Source organism: Oncorhynchus kisutch, linkage group LG7, assembly GCF_002021735.2.
Source record: "Oncorhynchus kisutch isolate 150728-3 linkage group LG7, Okis_V2, whole genome shotgun sequence".
NCBI classification, from domain to species: Eukaryota; Metazoa; Chordata; class Actinopteri; order Salmoniformes; family Salmonidae; genus Oncorhynchus; species Oncorhynchus kisutch.
The window spans coordinates 31,337,527-31,359,473 of record NC_034180.2 but is presented as its reverse complement, the minus strand read 5'-3'; the positions used below and the strand labels follow the sequence as shown (position 1 = coordinate 31,359,473).

The 21,947-nt window shown below is 45.3% G+C and overlaps 2 protein-coding genes across 4 annotated transcripts in view; one reads left to right on the top strand and one right to left on the bottom strand.

Annotated features, from left to right (window-relative positions):
- LOC109894464 (BTB/POZ domain-containing protein 7-like) overlaps nt 1-5,061 on the top strand; it is a 28,925-nt gene extending 23,864 nt beyond the window's left edge. The window contains exons 5-11 of the mRNA XM_031828935.1: nt 1,495-1,570; nt 1,897-2,057; nt 2,224-2,367; nt 2,491-2,680; nt 2,776-2,954; nt 3,141-3,542; nt 3,671-5,061. Of these exons, the coding sequence (XP_031684795.1) occupies nt 1,495-1,570; nt 1,897-2,057; nt 2,224-2,367; nt 2,491-2,680; nt 2,776-2,954; nt 3,141-3,542; nt 3,671-4,420 (1,902 nt within the window). The 3' untranslated portion in view covers nt 4,421-5,061. The remainder of the gene's footprint in view (nt 1-1,494; nt 1,571-1,896; nt 2,058-2,223; nt 2,368-2,490; nt 2,681-2,775; nt 2,955-3,140; nt 3,543-3,670) is intronic.
- A 5,333-nt stretch (nt 5,062-10,394) lies between these two features.
- LOC109894463 (putative E3 ubiquitin-protein ligase UBR7) lies at nt 10,395-20,771 on the bottom strand. Of its 3 annotated transcripts, none has more exons than XM_031828934.1 (12): nt 18,256-20,771; nt 14,407-14,524; nt 13,813-13,946; nt 13,606-13,666; nt 13,414-13,509; nt 13,150-13,203; nt 12,907-13,012; nt 12,481-12,626; nt 11,399-11,584; nt 11,017-11,182; nt 10,828-10,889; nt 10,395-10,603 (listed from the first exon to the last, which is right to left on the bottom strand). In XM_031828934.1, the coding sequence occupies exons 2-12, from the start codon at nt 14,521-14,523 to the stop codon at nt 10,529-10,531; spliced, it is 1,203 nt and encodes a 400-aa protein (XP_031684794.1). In that variant the 5' UTR covers nt 14,524; nt 18,256-20,771; the 3' UTR covers nt 10,395-10,528. The 3 variants fall into 3 exon arrangements, with proteins under 3 accessions (XP_031684794.1, XP_020343561.1, XP_031684793.1); XM_020487972.2 differs by lacking the exon at nt 18,256-20,771 and adding an exon at nt 14,903-15,029; XM_031828933.1 differs by lacking the exon at nt 18,256-20,771 and adding an exon at nt 14,704-14,820.
- Between the last annotated feature and the right edge of the window lie 1,176 nt (nt 20,772-21,947).

The following is a 21,947-nucleotide window of genomic DNA, read 5'->3' as shown; positions in this document are numbered from 1 at the left end:
ATAACCCCCTGAACACAGACAGACAGGTTCCACACTGAAAATTTGCAAACGCGTGAGTTTGATAAAGACTGAGCGTAGGCTTCTCACCAAACTGATGCCGTAGCCATAATTCTTCACCATGCAGTGTTCCGGGTGGAATTATTCATCCATTTGGAAAATTCCAAAGAACAGTCAGAATAAACTAAATCGAACGTCTGTATATCGATTTTTGGTTCGTAATCATGAAACCCTTACCAAATTGAGCCCTGTTTCAAATGATCACTCATTGGGAGTACCTGTTCCAGAAGCAAAATGCGCATCACTTCGCACTGGCAACTTTTGGAAAAATATTCTGTTCTATTTTAGTCTGTTATATTACATGTTTTTTTTACTATAACATAGGTGTGTCTTGACTGTGAATAGGGCTCTGGAAATAAGAGCCTCTTGTCTGCTAAATTAACTGAACAATGTTATGCCATTGAACCATAGGTTTCTACAAGCGCCAATGCTGAGGTTACTGCCTTCCAGAAGATTATGTTCCATTATAATATAACTAGTTGATATTACAGTTTCAATAAATTAATCCTAAATAGTTTTTAGGACAGCTATGGATGAAAAGCAGCTACCGTCCCAAACCAGTCGCCTCATCCGGAGTGGTGCCTCCCCCACCATCCCCATACCACCCCCAGGCGTGCCCAGCTGAAGGGGGCCTGGAGGCCTCGTGTGCCCACCCCACCCCCCACCCGCTCTTTCTCCTACCCCTGTAACCACACTCTGCTCCAGCTCCACACCACAGCCAAACATGGGGCAATTGTAATTTATCTGTAATGGTTATGATAAATTAGGCATTGTTGCGCACTGTTGGAATATAGATAAATGTTAACATATATTTTTCCACTAGTACTATGCAAGTACTTGAAGAGTCAAAACATTTAAAATGCCCATCCTTAATCCTGTCCAAATGACTCTGTAGTCAGTGCTTTGGTTACAAAAATGTAACTGTCTTTTTAGAATTTCCCTTTTTCACCTCCTCAGAGTTCCTCCCGTCTGCGAGGCAGCTAGGGCATGATTGGGTTGACAATTATTTGGTGAAGAGTGGCAACGCGCACACGGCTGCATAAACACAAACCCAAACACACAGCGTCTGGAGTACAGACGGAGTGAGAACGTTCCCTGGAGGCATTGCCTTCTGACATGACCACTAATTGAAACTGAGCTTTGGTCTGCTCTGCTGTGCCAAAAGCTCCCTGGGTGTCACACAGGACGGCTGAGGTGAAACGTTGTAATCCAATCAGACAAATACTGTACAACTCTCAGCCACCACTACACCGTGTCACACCATCAAACACATATTCAAGTCTCCTCACTGAACCGCCTCTTCAGATGTTGCTCCACACTACAATGTTTAACCTTGTCCTTACACCTTTCCTTCCCTATCACCATCCCCCTCTCATCACGCTATCTTTTTCTCTCTCGCACTCCTCCCCTGCCCTCTTCTCTCTCTCTCTTTCACAGGCGAGTGAGCAGGACATTCTCAAGTACGTTGTGAAGTGGGGCGAGCAGCAGCTTATTAAGAGGATGGCAGACCGGGGTAAGATGATACACTCTATAATTACCCTCTGAGCAGGCCTTCTAATGGCTGTTGGAAAAGCACCCAGCTACAGTACCAGCGCCTCCAAAATACACTAAAAGATTATAAAATCATTTAGTTTTCCAAGTTTTATCTGTAAAAATGGGAGACTGAAGCACCACGATCGTAGAGCGCAGTATATATATATATTTTTTGTGTGGCTCTGAACCCGACTGGAAAAATGTATCGTAAAAAAATAACGAGTGTGTGTTGGCCTTACTAACCACATAGTTATAAATAGAATCACTACTAACTGTGTGTGTTTTGTGGGCGGGTTCTTTTCCCAGAGCCTAACGTGCTGAGCGGAACTGCCCACAGCGTGAACAAGCGGGGGGTGAAGAGGAAGGACCTGGATGTGGAGGAGCTGAAGGAGATCCTGTCCCCCCTGCTTCCCTTCATCCGCACTGAGCACATCCTCCCTGCCAACAGCGACGTCCTCTCTGACGCGGTTAGTAGTCATGGATGACGCGTCATATGGATGTTTCAATACAGTTTCTGATTGCTGCCAATACATATCGTGCAATCTATCATGTATGCCCTATTAATGGCTTAGTTGTTGATTGACCTGACCTTCTTGGTGTGTTCTCTTTAAATGACCCTCTTTCCATTCACAGACAAAGAGGGGTCTGATCAGTACCCCTCCCTCGGACATGCTGCCCACGACTGAGGGGGGCAAGGCCAACTCGTGGTTACGGCAGAAGAACGCTGGCATCTATGTGCGACCACGTCTCTTCTCTCCATACGTGGAGGAGGCTAAGGTAGGACACTCCGCATCGAGGGGTTGATGGTTAACGAAGAGTATTTTATCTCTCATCTCTGTGAGAGGGTTTGGGTCAGGCCAGGGTATGACCGACTCCTAACCCGTCTCCTCCTCCACTCAGTCTGTGCTGGATGAGATGATGGTGGAACAGACAGATCTGGTGCGTCTACGTTTGGTGCGCATGTCCAACGTGCCAGACACCCTCTACATGGTCAACAACGCCGTGCCACAGTGCTGTCACATGATCAACCATCAGCAGATGGCCAGCAGCCAGACCACCGCTCCGTCCGTGGTAGCCAATGAGATCCCAGGTAAGAGGACAAGACTGGTGCCAATAAGGAAGCCATTTAGTATAACATATTAGAAACGTTGACATGGCCCACCAACCCTCGGTGTGTCCTGTCAGTACCCAGACTGGTGGTGGTTAAGGAGATGGTCCAGAGGCTGCAGGAGCTGAGTCACACCGACCAGGTCCAGAGGGCCTACGCCCTCAACTGTGGCGAGGGGCCCACCGTCAGCTATGAGCTGCAGCTGCGTGTGCTGAGGGAGTTTGGCCTGGCGGACGGGGCTACTGAGCTACTGCAGGTGAGGGGGAAGCCCCGTAGGGTACAGGGAGGACCAGGCTGTCGACTTGTTAGAGGGAGACCTCTGTCCTAAGGACCTCCCTGAAAGACAAAAGTATCACTCACTTAGTGTACTACGTAATAACGTGTGTGTGTGTTATAGTAGAAGGTTTTTGGGATGCTAAATGTTTTGTTTGTTTATTGTCAGAACCCTTACAAGTTCTTCCCAGAGGAGCGTTTTGGAGACGAGAGTCCTGTTCTGGCCCTGCGCCAGGCAGGTCGTTGTCGGGTCAACAGCAGCCCAGCGATGGACAGCATGTTCTCAGACCTGGAGGGCCTGGCTGGGTTTCACCCCCCACTGCCTCCCCCACCACCCCCATACCACCCCCCTGCCACCCCCAGCCGTGCCCAGCTGAAGGGGGCCTGGAGGCCTCGTGTGCCCATCCCACCCCCCACCCGCTCTTTCTCCTACCCCTGTAACCACACTCTGCTCCAGCTCCACACCACAGCCAAACATGGCAGCCCAGACTACCCCTCCGCCCCCAGGCCTCCACCTCCAGACTGCAGCAACCCACAGGCCAAGGGCCGAGCCCTGCTCCCAGAACCACAGGTGAAGGTCCACATGTCATGCTGTGTTTGTTGCTTTTGGTCATTGTAGCTGTAGAAGTGTATTGTGCTGTGATCATGTATAATCATGTATAACTAGCCGTGTTGGTGTGCTTCTCTCTGTCTCTCCAGCTGAGCATGGAGCCTGTGATGAGGGAGTTCATGCCTGACATCGCTCTGGGTGTCTCTGTCATGACCCTGAGGGAGCACCATATGGGGGACAGGGATGGTCACGACCCTCATGGCCCCATGGCCCACCCGGCCCCACACCTCCCCCCCGGCCCCTGTCCCTCCACTCGCCTCAGCTTCAGTCATGGTCACTCCTGTAAGAGGCACGCTCCAGAGCCAAAGCTGGAGGCCCAGGCAGAGTTCCCTGATCTGTATGACTTCTCCTGCCGACCAACCACCGCAACATCCAGCCACCCCCTGCCCCCCTACGCAGGGCCAGACCTCTACAGCCACAGCTCCTCCAGCCACCCTCCCTCCTACAAGTCTGACAGCCAGGGATGGGCAGCTGAGGCACGCTCTGACCCCCTGCGTCTGGACGTCCTAGGCCTGCCCCCCCAGTGGCAGGATGGAGCTCTGGCTAACCCCTCTGTTCCCCAGGCTGGGGAAGGACACATCCCCAGAGGACGATCAAACAATGAGACCGACCTTACTCACGGTCTTGGCAACTTGTGTGGCTCCCCCAGTGGAAACCTAGACGGGTATGAGGAGCGGTCGTCAGCCCACAGGGAAGGCCCTAAGGAGATGGCGGTTACTGGCGAGTCCCCAGGTTCAGGGGCCCAGCAGCCACATAGGAACAGTATTAGCGAGGAGGCTAGCAGAGAACGCAGGTCACCCAACAACCCTGACTACCCTTACAAGAAGTCTGCACTATAACCCTCGGGGAGGACCTGGGGTTGAGTCGTCAAAAGGGAAAGTGAGGGAAACAACCCTCTGTCATGGACAGCAAAGCACTAATGAGTGTGTGAAGGGGTGGCTAATGATTTCTATTTATTGTGTGGTGTGTGTGTGTGTAAGTACCCTACCTCCTCCAGGCCTTTCTCCATGACATAGTGCTGTCTTCACCTCACGTCTCCTCTGAGTGCTACAGAGAAGCAGCATCAGGACTGTAGGTTAGTTAGAGAAACAGCAGTGACTGTCGGACTGTTGTATTGAAGCTTGGTGAAGCCAACCTCAATGCTGCAGTTTTACAATATAACTCCAGCAGTACTGTTTGGGAGGGGTTTTGCCTATTTCCCTTGAGCCTTGTTGCACCACAGGTTTGTTGTGACCTCAAAGTTGTGGGAATCAGGAACAAAGATCTTATCATAAAGACGATCATAACAAAGACGTTACTATGATCGTAACCATGAAATGTAGTTCAGATGTGCTGAGGATGTATAATATACATATGGACTGTAGTCCTCAGGATATATTTTAACTGGGAGATGTATAAATAGGATCTCAGTATAAACTAGTTAACACCAGCACATAGCTTCAATCAGCGTTATCTTCATGATAAAATCGTGTAAAAACAATTTCTTGCTCCTCTCATTTGTATTTCCTCTCTCTTCCTGTAGCATTCCTCCAGTACGTACCTCACCTGACTGGTTACATTTGATTTCCCCTTTCTAGTGCTGCATGTTACACAGAAATGCTGCTGAGTAATAGGCTCAGGCTAGTTCAGATCAGGCAGGAAGTAGGTCTGTTGAGGCTGTCATTGTGCTGCCTCTTCAGTCTCTGATATACAGAGCATTCAGAATGTATTCAGCCCCCTTGACTTTTTCTACATTTTGTTATGTTTCAGGCTTATTCTAAAATTGATTAAATTGATTTTTTCCCTTGTCAATCTACACACAATAACCCATAATGACAAAGCAAAAACAAATATTTGCAGACCCTTTTACTCAGTACTTTGTTGAAGCACCTTTGGCAGCGATTACAGCTTTGAGTCTTCTTGGGAATGACGCTACAAGCTTGTCAGGTTGGATGGGGAGCATCGCTGCACAGCTATTTTCAGGTCTCCAGAGATGTTCAATCTGTGTTCAAGTCCGGGCTCTGGCTGGGTCACTCAAGGACATTCAGAGACGTGTTCCGAAGCCACCATGCTTCACCGTAGGGACTGTGCCAGGTTTCCTCCAGACGTGATTCTTGGCATTCAGGCCAAAGAGTTCAATCTTGGTTTCATCAGAGCAGATAATCTTGTTTCTCATGGTCTGAGCGTCTTTGGGTGCCTTTTACCAAACTCCAAGCGGGCTGTCGTGTGCCTTTTACTGAGTAGTGGCTTATGTTTGGCCACTCTACCATAAAGGCCTGATTGGTAGAGTGCTGCAGAGATGGTTGTCCTTCTGGAAGATTCTCCCATCTCCACAGAGGACCTCTGGAGCTCTGTCAGAGTGACCATCAGGTTCTTGGTCACCTCCCTGACCAAGGCCCTTCTCCGATTGCTCAGTTTTGCCGTGCGGCCAGCTCTAGGAAGAGTCTTGGTGGTTCCGAACGTCTTCCATTTAAGAATGATGGAGGCCACTGTGTTCTTGGGGATCTTCAATGCTGTAGACATTTTTTGGTGCCCTTCCCCAGATCTGTACCTCGACGCTATCCTGTCTTGGAGCTTTACGGACAATTCCTTCGACCTCGTGGCTTGATTTTTACTCTGACATGCACTGTCAACTGTGGGACCTTTAAATATAGACAGGTGTGTGCCTTTCCAAATCATGTCTAATCAATACAATTTACCACAGTTGGTAATCATGTTGTAAAAACATCTAAAGGATAATCAATGGAAACAGGATGCACCTGAACTCAATTTCAAGTCTCACAGCAAAGGGTTCCAAATACTTATGTAAATAAAGTATTTTTTTATTTTTTTATGTAATACATTAGCAAAAATTCGAAACCTGTTTTTTTTCCAATGTCATTGTGGGGTAATGAGTGTAGATTGCTGATATTTTTTGATTGAATCCTTTTTAGAATAAGGCTGTAAAGGTAACAAAATATTGAAAAAGTCAAGGGTTCTGAATACTTTCCCGAAGGCAAGAAAAAGTATGTGAACCCTTTGGAAACACCTGGATTTCTGCATGAATTGTTCATAATTTGATCCGATCATCTAGGTCACAACAATAGACAAACTCAGTCTGCTTAAACTAATAACACACAAACAATTATACGTTTTTATGTCTTATTGAGCACACCGTGTGAACATTCAGTGCAGGGTGGAAAATGTGTATGAACACTTGGATTTAATAACTGGTTGACCCTCCTTTGGCAGCAATAACCTCAACCAAACGTTTTTCTGTAGTTGCAGATCATACCTGCACAACGGTCAGGAGGAATTTTAGACCGTTCTTCTTTACAAAACTGTCTCAGTTCAGCAATATTCTTGGGATGTCTGGTGTGAACTGCTCTCTTGAGGTCATGCCACAGCATCTAAAATCGGGTTGAGGTCAGGACTTTTTTTTTTCTGCTGTTGAAGCCATTCTGTTGTTGATTTACTTCGGTGTTGTGGGTCGTTGTCCTATTGCGTCACCCAACTTCTGTTGAGCTTCAATTTTCAGACAGATAGCCTAACATTCTCCTGCACAATGTATTAATTCACTTGGGGATTCATTTTTCCGTCAACGATAGCAAAGATGACTGCAAGAGCACAGAGCAGAATGCTCAATGTTAAGAAGAATTGCCCAGGCCCTGAGGCAGCCCCAAGCCATGATGCTCCCTCAACCATAGGTTTTGATGTTGCTGTGCCTTTTTTTTTCACACGTAGTGTTGTGTGTTCCTTCCTGACAACTCAACTGTAGTTTCATCTGTCCACAGAATATTTTGCCAGTAGAGCTGTGGAACATCCAGGTGCACTTTTGCAAACTTCAGACATACAGCAATGCTTTTTTGGGGGGGGAAAGCAGTGGTTTCTTCCATGGTGTCCTCCCATGAACACCATTCTTGTTTAGTGTTTTACGTATCGTAGACTCGTCAACAGAGATGTTAGCATGTTCCAGAGATTTCTGTAATCTATTAGCTGACACTAGGATTCTTCTTAACATTGAGCATTCTGCTCTGTGCTCTTGCAGTCAGTCATCTTTGCAGGACGGCCACTCCTAGGGAGAGTAGCAACAGTGCTTAACTTTCTCCATTTATAGACAATTTGTCTTATCGTGGATTGATGAACATCAAGGCTTTTAGAGATACTTTTGTAACCCCTTTCAGCTTTATTCAAGTCAACAATTCGTAATCTTAGGTCTTCTGAGATCTCTTTTGTTCGAGGCATGGTTCACATCAGGCAATGCTTCTTGTGAATAGCAAACTCAAATTTTGTGGATTTCTTTTTTTAATAGTGCAAGGCAGCTCTCATCAACATCCAGGTTAGCTGACTCCTTACTCCAATTAGCTTTTGGAGAAGTCATTAGCTTAGGTTTTCATACTTTTTCCAACCTACACTGTGAATGTTTAAATGATGTATTCAATATGGATAAGAAAAATACAATAATGTGTGTTATTAGTTTAAGCACATTGTCTATTGTTGTGACTTAGATGAAGATCAGATCAAATTTGATAACCAATTTATGCAGAAGTCCAGGTAATTCCAAAGGGTTCACATACTTTTTCTTGCCACTATGTATTTTCAAAAACATGAGCCTGGGGGTTTTTGGAACAAGACGGGAGGGAGGGGGCAGAGGTTAAGGACTGAGGGACACTGGGAAAAATAATGGTGCAATGAACACGCAAGTCAGGAGATGTTTTATTTCAGCTGAATATGTGTGTGTAGTCTAATAATTCCAGGTAACTGTAAATAATCTCAGTACTGTACACACTCCATTTTTAATCAGGTCTGTATTTACCTATAAACACACGGCTCTGATCTGAAATGGTTAACCAGAGAATGCTGTGGTCAATATGCTTGAAACCACCTTGCTCTTTTAACGGCATAAACAATTAGAAGTCTTAATCCACTTTTTGAAGTGACCATAAGGGATCCATCACAAGCGTGACGCCACCACTGGCTCTACTAGTTGTTTGTGTGAATCTAATGTTCACCCTCGAACACTATCCATTCACATGTCCTCGGTCTGTTCATTTGTGTTGTTCCTATGTACAATGTAACTCCACCTTTTGGCTAATCCTGGACCTGCGAAGACCTGCTCGCTGTCGACGGAGGTTATGGCATACTGTATGAGAGCTACTGGGGCTGTTGCTACAGAAACCAAAGTGCACCCATCAGATCCTGTAAGATCAGCCACACATGTCTCCTCTAACACAAACTGACAAATCCATGATACAGGCAACATTGCACTGTAGAAATGATCCATTTCACATGGGAGCAGGGGGATCAATTATTTTAGAACAAAAGAGCTCCAGAACAACTGCATAATTTTTAAATTAAACCATGCATTTCTACCATTCAGTAATCCTGAGCATAAATCGTAATTATTCATGTAATATTTTAATATATTGTACAACAGATCCTTATTACATCTTAGTGGTGGTTCTGTAAATGAATTATTCAGCTGTTTTGTAGCTGTGGTGGACTACACTGTGAGGTTGTGTTCAGCACCACATTTCACCAAGAAAGGTTAGTCTGAAAGATGGTCAGACTCAAACTTTTTATTTTTGTTCATTAAAATGTTTTCTTTTAGGGAAATGTTTTTAATATTGTTATTGGTGTGGAATACCATGAAGTTGTAGGTTTTATACCATTTGTTTTTTTAAACTGCCCAGTGTTTCCAGATTTCTATGAAATATGACCTATAGTTACTTACAATATGAGTTTAAATAGTTTTCCTTCCAGAAAAGAATTGTTACAGAAGCAGCTTTGTGGTGGAATGGTGTGGGCATATACCGGTCATTAAAATATATGCGCAAGTAGACTGCTGATTGGACAGCTCATCCTTCTCAGAGATGACAAGTCCTAAGGATTTTTGATTTTTTTTATCCAATTCATGCTTTTGCAACATTTGGATATTAACTTTTTAAAAGTTAAATTTTCACTGGGCAGTTACTTAAGTAGCACATGGACATGTAGATATTCACTCTGCATTGTGATAATGAAGTTGCCGGGCAGAGAACCCTTTTCCATCCAATTTGCTTCATGGGGAAAAAATGCAAAACTTTAGATTCCTCCCCATGTTGGTTAGTTGCTTTATTTTCCAGGACAGTTTCCCCATGAATAAAAACCCTCCACATCCTGTTTGCTCTTTACTGTAGAAGTCAGTGCCTTCCCCTGCCAAGAGGCTGGGCTGTTATTTGAGAAGTGACTGTCCTATGCAAGCCTTTTCTACCAGCTTGTATCAAATAGCCCTTTGTAAAACTCATGTAGCTAGTTATTAGTGTACATGTTTTTTTGTTTAGGTACCTTTTTAAAATGTAACCCTCTGGAACTGTGTTTGATAATTGAACAGGTACGCTGTATGTAAAACACTTTTGTAGATCCCTGTATTTTGGTTTTACGTGTTCTATTTTTCTACTGTTAACTCAAATGGTGCATAACAGTGTGGAACTTGGGCATCTTCGAAATAAACTGCTTCAATATAATTCTGGACTGTCTAGTCATTTAGTTCAACCTTGAGTAAAGCAGTACCTTCTGGTATTTCGATGACAAGTAGCCGTGGAATCACTTCACACAGTATGCTGAATGAACTGTTTCATTTAATACCAGTGACACCATCAAATTGTCACGCTTCAATATGAATGGCAGTGCATATGCAGACTGAACTGTCAAGGTGTCACATAATGAAAGTCTAACGACAACTTAGACTTAATGTCCATGATTAAAATCATTAGCATCTCTCCCAGCATGCTAACTGTCATTCAGTTTCTCAATAAGACAAGGAATGTAATTTGAAATTCATGGAGACCCATTCAAGAACCTTTTAGCAAAATGTTCAACTTCAAACCTCAGCAACAGCATCTTTTATTTAAAGTAGAAGGTGTTTGAGGGACATCGAACTGTTTTGCTATGAACCCAAAGTAACATTAAAAAACAAGTAGACAACGCCACTGAGGGGCAGAATGACATCAGCTGTTCATTTGCCGCCTCTTCCTGGACATCAGCTCCCCAAAGAACTGGTGGATGGCCTCTGCTGTGACAACCTGAGGGAGAGGGGAGGAGTGGTTCAATGGGGATTAGAGGTGAATGACCAGTGTTCTTCAGCTATTGTTTGGACTCAAGCAGATCAATGACAATCAAGTGCTGACATGACAAGTAACCTATGGACTACTGCTCATATATTGGTTTCCTATGCTGTGTTCATGTGCCCTCTTGGAAACTACCACCAGACATTTTGTCTTCAGTAAACAAACATACAGCTCCTCACCTTTCCTTCATCAGCTATCTGCCGTAGGAACGTCATCAGTTCAGTCTGCATCTCATTGAACTCTGATTGAGGGAACATTTTACTTCATCAACCCAGTTCATCAAATGGTAAGAAACACACCGTGTTAGGTTTCATCTACAGTTAATAACTGCCAAACAAGGGAATGAAAAAGACAGTCCCCATTCTTACGGTAAACAATCTCCAGTTGCTGCACGCGGTCCAGAGTACTCAGGCTTGACATGAGCAGACTGTCAAGACTAGCAGGTCCTTGCTCTACAGTGCCTCTGTTCTCATAGGCCAGGACAGTGTCTGACTCATCCAGCAGGAACTGCACTCCCGCATCGACGTAGGCCCTCTGAGCAGAAACAACAAACATACAATGGAAACAGCTCTACACCTTTATCCAATCTAAAAGGGCTGACACTACAATGTGCTGAATGACCAGTAAAGTCTATACAGCAATCTATTTGTTCCACATCAAATAGCTAAAAACAACACAGTTGCTGCACTGTGCTTGAAATCAGTCATGGCAAAATACAATCTCAAGAGAGAAGAATCTTTAGTGACCCACCTTGCAGCTGACGCAGGTGCACAGCGTGGCTCTCCAGTGGTAAGGCCAGAACACTGCCCCTTCCCTAGCTCTCTCCAGGCCCTGTGTCTTCAGCTCCCTCAGCCTGCAATACACAGTCTTGTCCTGGCTCTTCACAGGAAGGCCTGTCATCTCCTGGTGAGTCCGTTTGCAGGCAGTCCTCCCATTCTGGACACAAGACAGCAAGGGAGGAAACATGCATTATATTTGAGGCTTTTCAGGATTGTGTTAGTGGAGAACGAAGAGGAAGAGGGACCGATCCCATAATCCAGGGGGCTTGTTCAATTTAAAATAAAAAAAATACAACATCCCGCGGAAGCAACACACACAAGCTCTCTAATAAGAGTTGACACAATGAGAGGGTGGGCTGATGAAATCAGTCTTGTTTACAGTAAGCTGAACTGTGAAGCCTGGCCAAGCCAGTCCCCAGAGCAGGGGAATCTGTGTCCCATGGATAATTTCTTCCTTAATTACCCAAAGGGGAGGGCAGCCAGGCAGCACAACAAGAACAGTAGTCCACTGTTTGCATCCGCACAATACATTACCCTCCACTGCCATCTGCTGGGAGTCAGGTGATAGACCACAAATCACACCAAATAGCTGAGTGGATTTTTATTTAACTAGGCAAGTCAGTTAAGAACAAATTCTTATTTTACAATGACAGCCTATACCCTGGCCAAACCTCCCCTAAAGCGGACGACACTGGACCAATTGTGTGCCGCCCTATGGGACTCCCGATCACGACCGGTTGTGATACAGCCCGGGATCAATCCAGGGTCTGTGGTGACGCCTGTAGCACTGAGATGCAGTGCCTTAGACCGCTGCGCCACTCGGGAGCCGAATGAGTCTTGAAGAATGTATGAATTGGTTTAGCAGGCAGTATTAACCAAATGTCTGCTTAAGTATAGATGTGTGTTTATGTCTGCCTTCAATGAAAACACAGCCAAGAGTTCCTCTCCTCACCCTGATGTCATTCCCATTTGCTTGGTGCAAGTGGTGAGTCATGCACTTAGGAGTCTAGGTTTCAAACGCAATTGTAAAAGTCAAAGCTTGGCTCTCCTTACCTTCTCTTGACAGCTGGGGCTGGTAGAGGACCCCTCGCCCCCATTCTTACAGGGCTCATCACTCCTCTTGTCCTCTGGCTCCTTATCTTCCTCCTTGTTGACTTCAACCTCCCATTTACAGGGGCTCACTTTTACCACAGGAGGTTCTTGAAAAACAACAATATACATTACTATTGTTTTAACTGCAGAATGTACATAAAGGGCATGACATTGTATAGTGATCAGGTTTAATTCATCGTCACTGTCTGTGCACTAAAAACCTAGCCCAAATTACCTCTAGATGAAGAAGACTGACATCTTCCATCTTTAACTAGTTCAAAATGGAAAGATATGTATTTTCATAAGTAGTATGGGGTGGGTTATAACCCAAGCCCAGAGCTCTGGATCCCTAGCTCTCGCTCTTTGTTAGTGGGAGGAATAACACACCTGCAATGTGGGTGGAGTATGTCCAGAGGAAGGGGGCTTTGTTCATACAGGTCTCACACACCATCTCCTGCAGCTCCTCAGAGTCTTCCACTGTACAACCCAGGTGCTGTCACAGAGAAGGACCACATGGTCAAGGAGAAGTAATCATGCTGGTCATTGTATCAAAACCCTTATCCCAGCTAACAAAGATTAAATCTCAAAACACACCTGAAAACAATCATGATGTTGCCCCTTGATACATACCCTGGGATGATACCAGTCCTCACAGATGATGCACTGAATCATATCCTCATTAACCTTATGGGAGGGAGGAAGCATGAGAGGGTGTTTTTGTTATGAGGAATGACATATCCATCATTCTTTCAACACGAACTGAATCCTAGAGACCTAGCATATCAACAAAGCCTATGATTCAGACAGAACTAAAACATGTATTCATTCATCAATAGCAAAATGTGAAGGGATGGAGAAAGGGAAGGAGGCGTAATGCTGGAATCAAATCCATACCTGATCTTCAGTGTCTGGGTAAGGTCTGTCACAGGTACAGTAACAGCCATGGAAGTTGTGATTATAATGATTTTTTGCGTTTTGTCGGTCTTTGCCCTGTAAAGTGAAAAGGAACAATGGAAATCAGGCATCAATGTTTTCAGCTGTCAGGATGACATGACTGAGGGGTAGATAGGATATTAGAACACTTACAGGACTCAGCTGGCACCTAAACACACCAAACTTGCTGTTTCCACAATCACAGCGGAAATTCCTACATGCAAACAAATAGATGCAAATAAGCAATTTCAAGACCTCAACAAGTACTACAATGAGTATGGAAATGTAAACAGCTACCTAAACCTTAGTGTTGTTTGTACTCCTGGAATTTGTGAATGTCCCTTTACATCAGGTTCATACCTTTTTGTGTAGAGTTCAAATATGTCATGCCCATCATGGCAATGGTTGGTGCAGGCAAGGCAGAGCCCAGCAGGTTCTACCCCTCTAGGTGTGCAAGTGTTGCAGGCAAAAACAGCCTGTCTCTTCACATATCCCTGTAACACAATAGAATAGATATTATATGTAGTCACGTGCACAGGGTCACAGATATAATTGCAGTGTACGGTGAAATACTTAAGCTCCAATAGTGCAGGTTTGAATTAAATAATACAAATAAAATAAATGTATACATATTTACAACTGTGACAATGATAAATATAAATGTCCATTGGGGTGTGGGCAGGGTAATTGTCTGTTTAGGGTGGGGGAAGAAAATAAAATGGAGGGGGAAGGAGGAGTAGAAGTTATTTGCCAGTCTGTTAGTTTTAGCCACAATGCTCCTGTACTGCTTGCTGCTAAAGCGGGGGAGAACAGGTAGTGGCTCGGTTGGTTGACGTCCCTGATGACATATTGTATGTAGTAACATAAAGAAGACACAAAAGGCCACACTGAATCTGGGGTCAGTGGCAGTTCTCTGGATGTGGCGATACAGATGTGGGCAGGCAGCATCTTTACCTGGGGATAGGAACAATTATCTGGATCACTTCCAGCCAACACAGCATACGCCTCTTGCAGCTCCTCGTCTTCCAGAATTTCCTGTACGGTCACAGTGCGCTCCTCGTTCACAGACATTCTTGGAACAAAATAAACACCCACTCAAATGGATGATGTACATATGCACACAACTACATTCTTCGGTCAGGGACCACGTGGGGGGAGTAAGGAAAACAACACTACGGCCAAAGTCAAACAATGAAGTGTAAATACATTTGAATTCTGCCACATTTGTAGCCGATTTGCTAGTCATCTCACCTAGACTGATTGCAACAAAATAATTTCCAACTGTCTGCTGGCATATTCAAAACATTCCGTTAGACAAGCTAGCTAACAACAGATTATGCTAGCTAACGTTCAATAATTCGACTAGAAGCATGCTTCGTTGTCATCTTTATAGTAGTACTTGCGGATAACTATTTTAATTATATCGCTAATTACTTGCAAGTAGCCTTACCTGGTGAGCGAAATGGCTAGACAGACACTTGCGAGACTGCGACAGAACAAAGATTTTTCAGGCTGTATTGCGACTGCGACTATGGCCAAGTGAAGTCACGCAATTGTGACGTCAAAGAGAAACGTAATTATTTTGTATCAAATCAAATCAAACTTTATTTGTCACATGCGCCGAATATAACAACTGTAGACCGACCTGTAGACTTACAAGCCCTAACCAACAGTGCAGTTCAAGAAGAATCAATAAAATATTTACAAAATAACACAATAACGAGGCTAAATACAGGGGGTACCTGTACTGAGTCAGTGTGCGGGGTACAGGTTAGAGGTAATTTGTACATGTAGGTAGGGGTGAAGTGACTGTGCATAGATAATAAACAGCGAGTAGAAGCAGTGTACAGAACAAATGGGTGGGGGGGGGGGGGTCAATGTAATAGTCTGGTGGCCATTTTATTCGTTTTTCAGCAGTCTTATGGTAGAAGCTGTTAAGGAGCCTTTAGGACCTATGACTAGGGTGGCTGGAGTCTGACAATTCTTAGGGCCTTCCTCTGACACCGCCTTATATAGAGGTCTTGGATGGCAGGAAGCTTGGCCCCAGTGATGTACTGGGCCGTACACACTACCCTCTGTAGTGCCTAGCGGTCAGAGGCCGAGCAGTTGCCATACCAGGCATTGATGAAACCCATCAGGATGCAGCTGTAGAACCTTTTGAGGACCCATGCCAAATCTTTTCAGTTTCCTGAGCTGGGAATAGGCCTTGTCGTGCCCTCTTCACAACTGTCTTAGTGTGTTTGGACCATGATAGTTTGTTGATGATGTTGACACCAAGGAACTTGAAGCTCTCAACCTATTCCAATACAGCCACATCAATGAGAATGGGGGGGTGCTCGATCCTTCTTTTCCTGTAGTCCACAAGTATCTCCTTTGTCCAGACCACATTGAGGGAGAGGTTGTTGTCCCTGCACCACACGACCAGGTCTCTGACCTCCTCCCTATAGGTTGTCTCATCGTTGTCGGTGATCAGACCTACCACTGTTGTGTCATCGGCAAACGTGATGATGGTGTTGGAATCGTGCCCGGCAATGCAGTCATAAGTGAACCAGGACTACAGGAGGGGACTGAGCACGCATCCCTGAGGGGCCCCCGTGTTGGCATCAGCGTGGTGGATGTGTTGTTCCCTAGCCTTACCACCTGGGGGCGGCCCATCAGGAAGTCCAGGATCCAGTTGCAGATGGAGGTGTTTAGTCCCTTAGCTTAGTGATGAGCTTTGAGGGCACTACTATGGTGTTGAACGCTGAACTGTAGTCAATGAATAGCATTCTCACATAGGTGTTCCTTTTGTCCAGGTGGGAAAGGGCAGTGTTGGGTGCAATAGAGATTACATCATCTGTGGATCTGTTGGGGCGGTATGCAAATTGGAGTGGGTTAAGGATTTCTGGGATAATGGTGTTGATGTGAGCCATTACCAACCTTTCAAAGCACTTCATGGCTACATACGTGAGTGCTACGGGTCGGTAGTCATTTAGGCAGCTTACTTGAGTGTTCTTGGGCACAGGGACTATGGTGTTCTGCTTGAAACATGTTGGTTTTACAGATTCAGTCAGGGACATGTTGAAAATGTCAGTGAAGACACTTGCCAGTTGGTCAGCGCATGCTCGGAGTACACGTCCTGGTAATCCGTCTGGCCCTGCTCCCTTGTGAATTTTGACCTGTTTAAAGGTCTTACTCACATCGGCTACGGAGAGCGTGATCACACAGTCGTCCGGAGTGGCTGGTGCTCTCATGCATTTCAGTGTTACTTGCCTCGAAGCGAGCATAGAAGTAATTAAGCTTGTCTGGTTGGTTTCGTGTCACTTGGCAGCTCTTACCTTTGTAGTCTATAATAGTTTGCAAGCCCTGCCACATCTGACGAGCATCAGAGCCGGTGTGGTACGATTCAATCTTAGTCCTGTATTGACGCTTTGCCTGTTTGATGGTTTGAGGGTATAGCGGGATTTCTTATAGGCTTCCGGGTTAGAGTCCCGCTCCTTGAAAGCAACCCTTGAACTCAGTGTGGATGTTGCCTGTAATCCATAGCTTCTGGTTGGGGCATGTACGTACGGTCACTGTGGGGACGACGTCATCGATGCACTTATTGATGAAGTCAGTGACTGATGTGGTGTACTCCTCAATGCCATCAGAAGAATCCCAGACCATATTCCAGTCTGTGCTAGCAAAACAGTCCTGTAGCTTAGCATCTGCTTCATCTGACCTCTTTCTTACAACTGCACAATTGAGAGCATCTTGACGCTGCATCACCACTTGGTATGGCAACTGCTTGGCATCCGACCGCAAGGCACTACAGAGGGTATTGCGGACAGCTCAGTACATCACTGGGACAGAGTTCCCTGCCATCTAGGACCTCTATTCTGTATAGCACTTTGTGACATCGGCTGATGTAAAAAGGGCTTTATAAATTGATATACCAGGCGGTGTCAGAGGAAGGCCTTAAAAATGATCAAAGACTCCAGCCACCCAAGTCATAAACTGTTCTCTCTGCTACCGCGCGGCAAGCGGTACCGATGCACCAAGTCCGGATACAACAGGACACTGAACAGCTTCTACCTCTAAGCCGTAAGACTGCTAAATAGTTAACCAAATAGCTACCCAGACTATTTGCATTGACCCTTTTTGCAATTAAATGTTTTAACTCATTACATGCCATGGGGTTGTAGCACCTCATAAAGCAGGTCTTGTCTGCTCCATGAGCTAAAGGAATGGAGACTCATTAACACTGCACATTAATCAGAGCAAATAACTACTCTGTCTGGCTTGACTTCCTCCACCCACTGCAAGGCCGACGGTATGGCCATCAGCTCCGCCGTATATACAGCCAGATTATCTGTAATACGTTTTCTGACTTCCAGTCTACCTCTAAGCCGTAAGACTGCTAAATAGTTAACCAAATAGCTACCCAGACTATTTGCATTGACCCTTTTTGCAATTAAATGTTTTAACTCATTACATACGCTGCTGCTACTGACTTTATTCCTAGTTACATGTAGATATCGACCTCAATTACCTCATACCTCAGCACATGGACTCGGTACTGGTACCTCTTGAATATAGCTAAGTTATGATTACTCATTGTGTGTCTATTGTTACTTTTATTATGTGTTTTACTTTTCTATTATTTCTCCATTTTCTTTCTCTCTGCATTTTTGGGAAGGGCCCGTAAGTAAGCATTTCACTGTTAGTCCACACCTGTTGTTTACGAAGCATGTGATAAATACATTATACCTTTTGTCAACAATGGATCATGCCAGTCACGCCGGGAACCTTTTCACCCTTCGGTTAAACGGAAATGTGTCTCACCTGTAGATGCACTATTCTTCTATGGTATAGTGGCTTCTTCTTCTTCGGTGGGGTTTATCGGCGGTTAGCATCCAACATTATGGTGCATTACCACCACATACTGTCCTAGAGTGTAGTGTGAGCCAGAGACAGGGAGAAACTAAATCCTACCTGCCAGCCCTGTTGCTCTTTAAAAAAAAGAAAATATTTGAGACTACATCTAATGACGTTCTACTCAATATACTCTTTAAACTAATGTCCTATATCCCCTTCTCCCTCATACTAGATCTCAGCCTCTCTCTTTCCCTCTGATACTGCCCACACTGTAGCAGTACATGCTCCACGGTCTCTGTTTCCTGGCAATAATCACACTTTCCTGTTGGATGCTGTCCTATCACATGTAAGGACTTATTCAACTTATTCACCCTTAATTTGTAAAAATAGCCACCTCTCTTCTGTCCCTTCCTGCTGTCCTCCCCGACTTTCCTCTGTACTTGAAATAAATGCCTGCCCTTAGTATCTCTCTTCCATTGCTCCTGCCCTCTCTGCACCACTGTTCATATCAGGCCTTTTGCCTCTGCCTTTTGCTCATTGAAACTACAACATCAACATCCCCACTTCTAAGTGCTTGTTTAGCCAGTACATCAACTGCCTTGTTCCCCTCCACCCCCACATCGGCTGGGACCCAAATAAATGTTATCTGTATACCCATCTGTTTAATCCTGCCATGGGGTTGTAGCACCTCATAAAGCAGGTCTTGTCTGCTCCATGAGCTAAAGGACTGGAGACTCATTAACACTGCACATTAATCAGAGCAAATAACTACTCTGTCTGGCTTGACTTCCTCCACCCACTGCAAGGCCAACGGTATGGCCATCAGCTCCGCCGTATATACAGCCAGATTATCTGTAATACGTTTTCTGACTTCCACCCCACGTTCCTGCACTACAAATGCTGACCCGGTATGTCTTTTGAGCCATCTGTGTAAATGGCCACAAAATCCTGATACACAGTTTCCAGACGTTTCTTAAACAAATCAGATGGATCAACACCCTCCATATCTTTCTGTAGTCTCTCTACACTTCTAGATCAACTACTGGAGGCGGGAGTAGCCATGGTGGATTTACAAGAATAGCTACCGTTGGACTAAACTCCCTTCCATACAGTTCCATCTCCTTCGCCTGGATATTACCCACCCATGTTCCCAGCATGTCTATAAAATCCATTTTGCAGGATGTGACACCACATGTCCTTGTAGGTTGACCCAATAATTAATTGCCAGCTGCTGTCGCCTAATCTGCAATGTCATAACCCCCATCGCCACCTATAGTGCCGCCACTGTGGACATCTGAAATGCCCCATTACATTAGAGTCCTTATCCCTGTATGATATCTAGCCTTTCCAATGAGGTCGGGCTTTCGAACCATACGCTATGCTGCCACAGTCTATTATAGATTGGATCAATGCAACATACATGGTCCTCAATGAAGAACGCCCATCCCCCCCACTCCTTCCCCATCAGAGAGCGCATCACATTTAGCACCTTACACTTTCCCACCACTCTCTCAATGTGTTCTGCTCAGGTCAGTCTAGTGTCAAAGTATACCCCAAGAAACCTGAAGGTCCCCACCCTCTCCAAGTTTCTCCTATATAACTTCGAGCGTACCTCATCTCCCACCTTCACCCTGGTAAAGAACACTGAGTTCTCTACAGAGAACCTGAATCCCCACATTAATGCCCACCGCTCTACTTCATCAATTGCTTCCTGTACCTTCCTGACTACGTATGGCACATTTCTTTCCCTCTTCCATAAGGCCCCAACATCTGCAAATAACGACCTCCCAATATCCGGCTGTACCTGAGAGTAAACATCATTGATCATGATTGAGAATGACAGAGGACTAATCACACTCCCCTGTGGTGTACCATTATCCACCAGGTAGCTGCCTGATAGTGACTTTCCTACCCTCACCTGGATAGACCTTCCAAACAGGAAATCCTTTACGTTCTTCCTCCTACCTGATAATATCAAGCTTGATGAACAATCCCTCCTTCCACATAATATCATAGGCACATCAAAAAAAGACAGTTACAACAGTCTCCATGTTCACCTGAGCCTTCCTGACCTCTGCTTCTAAACAGAGCACTAGGTCCATAGTCCCCCTTTCCTTCCTGAACCCACTCTGATGTGGCGATACCAGTCCCCTGCTCTCCAGGAAGTAAGTTACCCTCTCCGTAATCATATGTTCCATAATATTACATACATGTGATGTTAAAGCTATTGGCCGATAACTTGTTGGCCTCGTTGGGTCCTTCCGTGCCTCCCTCCCACACTGTGTTGTACAAAACCAAAACCTTATCCAGTGCCTCATCACTAAGATGGGCCAACAAAACAAAGCACACCTCATCTTTCCCAGGTGAAGTTAAACCAGCCTTACCTATTGCCCTTTTCATCTCTGCCATTGTAAATGGTGCATTCAATGCATCATTTACATCCTCCTTTCTATCCAGCACTCCAGGATGCTCCTCTCTCGTTCTCTCTCTCCCCCTCTGCCCCTCCTCTAACAAATTTGCCAAGCTATGCACTTCTACAAACACTTTGGCCATCATCTCTGCCTTCTCCTCATCTGTTACTGCCACATCCTTCCCTCTCGTCAACACTGGATGATCCCACTCCCCACTAATCTCCCACACTTCTCCCACAAGTGTTGCCTTTCCAATGGTGTCACAGAACCGACGCCAACATGACCTCTTTGCCTGATGGATAATTCTTCTCACCAGGGCCTGATTATACTTAATCAGATGTTGAAAGTTATGTCCTTTTCAGTACTCTAAATGCCTTGTTCCTACTCCTCACCATTGTCCCACCCTCCTCCGTCCACCATGGGACTGCTTTCCTCCTCCTTCTCCATGAACTCTCAGGTATAGCCTCAGTAGCTGCCCACACTAACGCTGTTCTCACTCAGTTATTCATACTATCCACATCCCCTCTCATATCCACCTGACCCATCACCTGTTCACTCAGCTCCTGAAACTGATCCCACTTTGCCGTTCCAAACACCCACCTGCCTACTCCAGCCACTGACACCTCTTCCTCCCTCCGGCCTATTGTGCATACTATGGGGTAATGATCACTCCCTACTGTCTACTCCTCCCATACCTCCCACTCACAGATTCCTGCCATCACACTAGATACCAGAGTGAGGTCCAAGACAGACTCTTTCCCTGTGGCTACATCAATCCTCGGCCATCATTCACACACAACAGATCTTTCATTTCCATTCGATTTTCCATCACTTGGTCATTTCCATCCATCTGCCCCGTCCAGAGCGTGTTGTGGGCAGTAAAATCCTCACACTACATTACCTTACTTCTATCCCTCTCCAGCACTTCCAGGTCCAGTATTTGACATGGATTATAGTAATTCACTACCACCCCACTTCTCAACCACAACTCCATCACCACATATTCCTGTTCAATACCTCTGCCTAGCATCCTGTAGGGAAGTTCTTGCTTTATGAAGGTGGCACATCCTCCCCCTCCCCCTACGAACCACAATATTATCCGGTATAATAAACTCCACATTTGGTTTGAGCCATGTTTCCTTGCACACAAATCACATCAGCCTTAGCAGGCATATCTACAATGAACTGCTTGATCTCCTGTCCATTATCCAACAGGCTTTGAGCATTCTGTTGTAGTACTACTACCAT

Coding starts and splice junctions, on each gene's coding strand:
- LOC109894463 (XM_031828933.1), bottom strand. CDS start 14,747: ATGCCAGCAGACAGTTGGAAATTATTTTGTTGCAATCAGTCTAG. Junction 14,525..14,703: donor TTTTGTTGCAATCAGTCTAG/GTGAGATGACTA, acceptor TTTTGTTCCAAG/AATGTCTGTGAACGAGGAGC. Junction 12,627..12,906: donor ATACTCCACCCACATTGCAG/GTGTGTTATTCC, acceptor TTGTTTTTCAAG/AACCTCCTGTGGTAAAAGTG.